The 8,017-nt window shown below is 44.0% G+C and overlaps 2 protein-coding genes across 2 annotated transcripts; both read right to left on the reverse strand.

The window, feature by feature from the left end:
• Positions 1-4,112: 4,112 nt before the first annotated feature.
• On the reverse strand, positions 4,113-4,997 carry LOC147477827 (uncharacterized). Its single transcript, XM_086586093.1, has one exon. It carries the CDS (start codon positions 4,995-4,997, stop codon positions 4,113-4,115), a length of 885 nt encoding a protein of 294 aa, XP_086442219.1.
• A 1,278-nt stretch (positions 4,998-6,275) lies between these two features.
• Positions 6,276-7,382, reverse strand: LOC147477828 (uncharacterized). The gene has a single exon (XM_086586095.1). It carries the CDS (start codon positions 7,380-7,382, stop codon positions 6,276-6,278), a length of 1,107 nt encoding a protein of 368 aa, XP_086442221.1.
• Positions 7,383-8,017: the final 635 nt, after the last annotated feature.

Below are 8,017 nucleotides of genomic sequence, written 5' to 3' on the forward strand. Positions count from 1 at the left end.
CCTCTACCCTTTACCCAACTCCAGGCAAGGAGTATAGCCAAAATCTTTATTAGCCATACCCACATGTTTCTGAGAATACGAGGGGAACAAGGAAGAAGAAAGAGCACAAAAGAAAGATTACAAGGAAATATTAGAGAGATACAATGAAGACCATCATTCTGTTCTAAGTGAAAGAAGCTAGTGGAAAACAAGCATATCCAGTACTAATCAAGGATATACCACTGAGCTAAAAAAAAAAAAAAAATTAAAAAAAAAAAAAAAAAGTTAAACAGAATGGATGGAAAAGCTAAAGAAGAATTTTCTCTGCAATACAGGATTTGAAGAAATTTTCTAAAGAATGAAGCAACCCTTAGTGTTTTTCAGAAACAACCTTAGAATCCTTTTTACCTTTCCTTCATAAACCAATACCCAAGCCAAGTTACAACCTATGACTTATCACTATAGTATGATACGAAGTCTAGAATAGGTGAGAGGATGCTAAAGTGAAGGACCCGACACTTCATATGTGATTAACATTTTTTCCATGAGACTACTGTCATCTAGATGTCTGTTTTTCAAGATAGTATGTGGGATGTTCGTATGCATTATTCTTTTCCCCACATACATGAGGTAAAATAGTAGACCATCTTCTAAGAGATTCTTTTCTAAGAGTATGACCGGTGAGGATTGAAAGTCGAGATTATCTATCTAAAGGTACACTAGGGATTCCGTTTCTTGGATAGGAGAGTATAGGAGATTGACTAAGTACACACATAAGCCTTGATTAAGAATTTTGTCAATTTTTACTATCTCCCATCATAATTTATGAGTCTTTGCAGCAATATAGTTAGCAATGGAGACTGTCTGTTGGACTAAGCACTAAGTGGGTAAGGAATTTCTCTCTCTGAAAAATACTATCATTCTTGAACATGTTATTAATTGATTTTGTGGGTATATCACCTGGAAACCCTCACGAGACTATAACTCGCCCTTTTTGGGGAACTTAAAGGTTTAAAGCCTTGTTGCATATAGTAAATGCAATTACGATGCCTATGAAAATGAGTTAAGATTTTATTTTTGTTATTAGGATGTGATTTTGATCACTTATCTATTTTTTTTTATCTTATTTGCTAAGAGACTAGCAAAAGGCTAGTTGGGAGTTGTGATAAGTGCTCAAAAAGTGCTATTTCACCCTCGATTATGCCTCTTGTTTAGCTATCTTAGTGGACTAATAGTGTTTGTAAGTTATGTTTTATGATTCTACAGGTGAAAGAGAGAGTTTTGTAGAATATTAGAGAAAAAGGGGTAAAACGGAGCAATTCGGAGCATTAAGGATCACATGGAAAGCCCGTGGACAATCATGGAGAAAGCCAAGGAATTGGAGCTATTAAAGATGCGACTTGGACCTATTTTAAAGCCTATTTGGAAGCCCAAGGCCAAAAGATTTGCTGCTTGGACCAAAGCCCGCAAAAGATGATAGAAGGATAGAGCATAAGAAACAAAATAGCCTTACACATCTGGGACGCATGGATCGAGCGTCCAGACGCATTGATCGCGTCTAAGACACATGAATAGTGCATCCAAACACATGGATCGACACTGTAGCCAATTTCTTCTCAGTTTTGGAGACGAAGTTGGACTCTAAAAGAAGTCTATTTGTATCAGGAAACAAATGATGGTTTGGAATGCTTCTAGAGCTCATTGTAACCTCTATAAATAGAGGACCTAAGTGCCTCATGTAATTGGACAATTCACTTATATTCTTGTCTCCAGAACTTGAGGCAGAGAGAGATTAATAATAAGAGATCGGTTTTAACTAGTTGAGTCTTAATAAATTAGTCTTTCTAGTCTTATGTTCTTCGACTCTTCTTCTTCTCGTTCTTCGTGTTCTTCCTTCTTTATGAAAGGCTAATCTTCTCCTTCAAGGGAGAAGATAAAGCCGGTGCTTAAGGTTTAATGATTCTTCTGGTTCATGGTGTTTTTCAATCAGGTTAGTTCTTTATGTTTTTAGTTATTAGTTCCATTGCCCATACCAGGGGATGGAAGTATAGATTAAGGTTTTTATTAATTGCAATCGAATATCATACTAGTTTAGGGTTTTATTTACAATTGAATATTTTAGTGGTTTTATTTATTGCAATTGAATATAATGCTAGAATAGGGTTCTATTTATTGTAATTGAATTTTATACTATTATTCTCTACTTTTCTTCTAGTTGTGTAATATTTTAGAGTAAGGAAAGTATTCCTTGTGTTTGCCTTAGATGGTGATTCATTGAATAGCTACCCAAGCTCACATAAAAGGAAAGAAGATACTAGTAACATGAACATAGGAACAACCTTAAGTAGAGTTATTCGTTAACGATGTTTTGTCCAAGAGGGCAGCGACACTCGCTCGATTGCCTAATTGTAGTCTACTTGTGAGAACAACCATGAAGCAGAAGGTCATAAATCAAAAGTATTGGTTGATTCTAATCTCTTGAATTTCCTCTCTTATAAATTCTCAATAGTTTAGTTTAGCATTAGAATCTACAATATCTATAATCATAGTTTTTAATCCCTCAAACCCCATTTCCAGTCCTGTCCTTCATATAAACATACACTTAAAAGTGGAACAATACCCTACTCATCCTTTACTCATTGAGGGATAATTAGGTTATGATACGCTTTTGTTTTGTTCAACGACCATCATTTATCTACATCATCCATATACTATCTCACACACAAAAAAAAGCGCATGTCACTCATCTTGCTCCAGTTATGTTCCACAACTAATGTCAGTGAAGGGCTCATTCCCTTCGCTGCTTCCCTCTCTATAGGGGCCAGATAGGGTCCCTCTCATTGCCCCATGTGCTTTTCAAGTCCGCTGCCTGCAGAGGGCTCATCCTACTCCGCCGACTCCATCCTCCTGCTGGAGTAGCTCATCTTGCCCAGGATCCGTTCCACAAGTAATGTCAGTGAAGGGGCTCATCCCTTTCGCTGCTTCCCTCTCTATAGGGACCAGATGGGGTCCCTCTCATTGCCCCAGGTGTTTGTTATGTTCACGTTCCCCTTCCGCAATTTTTGAATAATAAACATATTTTCTTTTCACAAAAGTGTTGTAGTTTTATATATTTACAAACAACTATAGTCCTCCGCTCAGGACCCTCTTTACATTGCTCTGAACTTCAGTACATTGACTCGTAAAACCTTTTCAGCATTCTTACGTTCCAAGGCCTCGCTATTAGCTTTCCTTCCATTGTTCCAAGGCCTCGCTATTAGCTTTCCTTCCATTGTTCAACATTCTTCTCTCCTCTGCCAAATTCAAATCTCCGGCTAAAATGCGCCAGTTTGTTCCTTCTTCCACCGCCCTTGTTTTCCTGGTGATCGCCACTAGTTCTGCGGGAATTACCGCCTCAATGTCGTACGCTAAGGTGGACGGGGTCTCTTTGGTGGTGGTCCTCGGGGTGGTTCTATAAGCCCACAGAACATGGTTCAGCTCGTCGGCCCACGCGCCCTTCCTATCTTCCAACTTCTTTTTCAGATTGTTTAATATCGTCTTGTTGAAAGATTCAGCCTGCCCGTTACCTTCTGTGTTGTAGGGTGCTGATTGCTTCACCTTGTAGGCTTCAAGGAACACTGCCACCTTTGCCCCTGTGAACTATGTCCCATTGTCTTCAATGATGGCATATGGCAACCCGAACCGACATATAATATTCTCCCATAAAAACTTAATCACCTGAACCTCCTTTATCTGCTACAACGGGACAGCTTCTATCCATTTTGTGAAGTAGTCCGTGGCTGCCAATATATACCTTCTTTTGTCGCTAGCCATGGGTAGTGGCCCCACGGTGTCTAACGCCCACATGGCAAAGGGCCAAGGGCTGGAGATGTTATGCAAGGGTTCTGCAGGTGCAAATATCCGCTGTGCAAATCTCTGACACTTGTCACACTTTTTGGCAAATTCGTCCGCATCCCGTTTCATATGAGGCCAGAAGTAACCCTACGTCAACAACCGATGTGCCGTGGTCCTCCCCGCGGAGTGACTCCCACAATTCCCTTTGTGCAATTCTGCTAATACCTCTGATGATAATCGCAGCCCCAAACACTTCAGCAACGGTCCATTGAAGTTCTTCCTATACAGTTCCCCTTCCATTAGCACATATCTCCGAGACACTTGCTCCAACCTCCCGTCACCAGTCCTCCTTCTAGAAAGTGTTTGATGGGCTCCATCCATCCACCCTCTTCCTCTACAACCTGGCACGCCTCCATTATTTCCTCTGTGCTTGGCCTCCCCAATCTTCCTACTTTTATAGTCCTTTCCTCAGACCCCGGCATGGCAGCGGCCACATAAGCCAGAGCGTCTGCGTGTCTATTTTCCCCCTGCCCTAGGTGTATAAACTGAAGCTTTGTGAACTTGCTAGCTCTTTGATGCACCACCTGCATGTATTTGGCCATTCTTGGACATCGGGCCACGAAACCCCCATTTGCCTGGCACACCACCAGGTTTGAATCTGAATATACTATCAAATCTTTCACTCCCAGGTCTTCCGCCATTCTCAATCCTGCTATAATGGCCTCGTACTCTACTTCATTGCTGGATGCCGTGAACCCCAATTTCATGGTCAACTCTATCCGGTTATTGTCCGGCGTGACCAACACCACCCCTATACCGCTGTATGCGTCGGTAGCTGACCTATCTGCAAACACTCTCCACCTATTCTGCTTATCCCAAGGATCGAGCTGATCGGGCGTCCCGTCCTTATCTGACTCCATGACCATCTCCTCTCCCCACATTGGGTCCTCTGCTAGGAATTCTGCCAAGAACTCTGCGACGGCCTGTGCTTTCTCTGCTATCCTAATCTGATAATGTATCTCGTAAGAACTAAGCATCACTGCCCATTTCAACATTCGGCTCGACTTCTCCGCCCTTAACGCTTGTTTAAGTGGCAGGTTGGTCACCACCACTATCGAATGGGACTCAAAGTATGGTTTTAGCTTCATGGTGGAAAAGATCAAGGCCAAGGCATATTTCTCCATTCTGCTATACCGCGTCTCTGCGTCCAATAATGTCTTTCTTTGGAAATACACCGGTCTCTCCATTCTATCCACTAGTCTGACCAGAACAGAACTTACCGCATACTCGGTGGCCCCTAGATACAGGTATAATTTCTCCCCTTGCTTTGGCCGCGAAAGTAATGGGGCTTTACCCATATACCTCTTCAGCTCTTGAAATGCCTCCTCGCATTCCGGTGTCCATACGAAGTCCAGCGTGCTTCTCAAAACCGGTATAACGGTCTACACTTGTCCGATGATTTGGAAATGAATCTGTTCAATGCCGCGATCCTCCCAGCGAGACGTTGAACCTCTGTGACGTTCTGTGGTGACGACATCTCTACCAATGCTCTTATCTGTTCTGGATTAGCTTCTATTCCCCTATGAGTAACGATGTAGCCCAAGAACTTCCCAGTGGTCACCCCAAATGTGCATTTCTCTGGATTCAGCTTTAGATTGTATTTCTACAGTATCCCGAACGTTTCTCTCAATCCGTCTAAATGCTCTTTCTCCGACATGCTCTTCTCTACCATGTCATCGATGTATATTTCCATCCCCCTCCTGATCTTGCTTTCGAACATTTTCTCCCCTAACTGCTGAAACGTGGCTCCGGCGTTTTTCAACCTAAACGGCATCCTTGTGTAGCAATATGTGCCGCCTTCTACCATAAATGATGTTTTCTCCTGATCTGGCCCGTACATTGCAACCTGATTGTACCCCATCGACGCATCCATAAACGGGAATATTTTAAACCCTGCTGTCCTATCCACCAATTCATCCACCCGCAACATGGGATAACTGTCCTTCGGGCACTTGGCATTCACATCCGTGAAATCCACACACATCCGTACCTTGCCATTGTTTTTTGGTATCGCCACCACATTGGATAACCAGTTCGTGAACTTTACCTCGTATTATTCCGGCTCCCTTCAACCGCGCCACTTCCTCGTGAATACCCTCTGCATACTTCAGTTTAATGCTCCGCATTTTTTGCCTTATTGGCTTTGCCTCCTCTCTCATGTGTAACCGATGACAGGCGAACTCAGGGTCCAACCCCGTAACCTCTTCAATGGTCCATGCAAACACGTCTTGATTTTCTGATAAGAACTGGATCAATTCCCTCTTCCATTCACCCGTCAAGCTGGCCCCTATCGCGGTAAACCTCTCCTCCTCTCCTCCCATATTTACCACTTCAATCTCGTCCAAAATCTTCGGACCTGTTGCCGCCTCCCCCTTCTCTTCAACCGTGGCATTCTGTAATTGCTATGCCTGCCTCTTCCTTAGATTGGAATCCTCCTTGTTCGGCCCTCGGATCAACCGTTTAACTATTCCCCTATGACTGTTCTTGGCCGTCACTTGGTCTCCCTGAACTTCACACATACCCGTGGGAGTGGGAAACCGTATCACTTGATAGTAAGTTGATGGGACGGCCTTCATCTCATGAATCCACCGCCTTCCTAGAATAGCATTATACTCGGAAGACGAGTCCACCACCATGAATCGCACGAACACAGTCACGGGGCCCGTCGTTACTGGTAATAGGAGCTCTCCCATTGGCTTAGTCATGCTCCCATTGAATCCATATAAGTTAGTCCGCGGCGGCCTCAACTGTCTATGATCAATCCCCATCTCTTCCAACGCCCCTTTGAACAACAAGTCCACGACACTGCCGCAATCCACCAATACCCGTTTCACCATATAATTGCCCATCGCCACCGTGATGACCAATACGTCTTCATGGGGGGCGTCCACCGCCCGCAAATCTGCACTGCTAAAGACGATCCTATCTCTGTCCTCCACGTTCCCCGCCATTGCCCGCGATCTATCAGCCCCTTCATTAATCTGCTGAATGCTCGCAGTTCTTCGCACTCTATCCCTGTAGGCCAGGCTTAACACTTCTCCACTGAAGATCACGTTAATGGTTCCAAGGATTCGATCTTGTCGCGGTACCACCTCCCCGCTTTGTCCTCCCCTTATAAACTCTCTCATCCTTCCCTTTTCTACCAAACGCTGAACCATCCATTTTAATGCGTAACAGTCGTCGTTCTTATGATTGTGTATCTGATGATAAGCGCAGAAAGGTTTACCAGGCAACTCCCCGGGTGTGTTCTGCGGCCCCTCATATCCCTGCATGTTCTTTATCAACGGTAGTATTTCGCTCAAGGACCTATTCAGCGGCGTAACTTCTACCTCACGGTATGGTTTCCTCTCTCTGTTCTCCCTTCTAATCTCTTCACGATTTCTTTCGGCCCTTGGGGGGTATCCGCGGTATCCCTCCCTTCCTTTCTCGGTTGCTTCCCCTTTCCTAGGTCCCCTATCTTTCTCCAAGGATAACACTGTCTTACCGGATCTCTTGGATTCCTTCTGCATACTATCCTCATATCGGATGTATTTCTCTACCCGCGGATACAGCTCATGCAATATTGCAATCTCGTTCTTCGCCACCGACTGGTGTACTCCTGTCCCTGGCCGTAGTCCCCTTTCAAATGCAATCACAGCGTTCCTTTCATCTAGGTTTTCAACCTTTAAAGTCTTAGCTTTGAACCGACACAGGAATTCCCTCACAGACTCGGTGGATCTTTGTCAAACATTGAATAATGCCGCGATATCCACAACCCGCTTTTTCTTATGAATGAAATGATCTATAAACTCCTGTTCTAGTTCTTGAAAGCTCCTTATACTTCCCATTGGTAACCGATAATACCAGTTCGATGCACCCCTTTCAAGCTAGCCGGGAACATCATACACCGCAACCCATCATATCTAGATTCTTGCCAAAGTGGCATTTGCTGTCGGAAATGGAGGATGTGGTATGCTGGGTCGCCTTTTCCATCGTACCTCTCAAATCTAGGTTGGTTGAAACGCTTTGGGACTTCCGAAGACCAAATACTATCCGCCAATGGATTGGGACTCAGCCCCACTATCACATGACTAGCTGCTCCTCCGCAACCCTTCGTCAGCTGCCTGTTAGCCTCCCTTGTCAATGTTTATCATTTCTTGCACCT

This window comes from Coptis chinensis, chromosome 9 (assembly GCF_015680905.1).
Source record: "Coptis chinensis isolate HL-2020 chromosome 9, ASM1568090v1, whole genome shotgun sequence".
NCBI classification, from domain to species: domain Eukaryota; kingdom Viridiplantae; phylum Streptophyta; class Magnoliopsida; order Ranunculales; family Ranunculaceae; genus Coptis; species Coptis chinensis.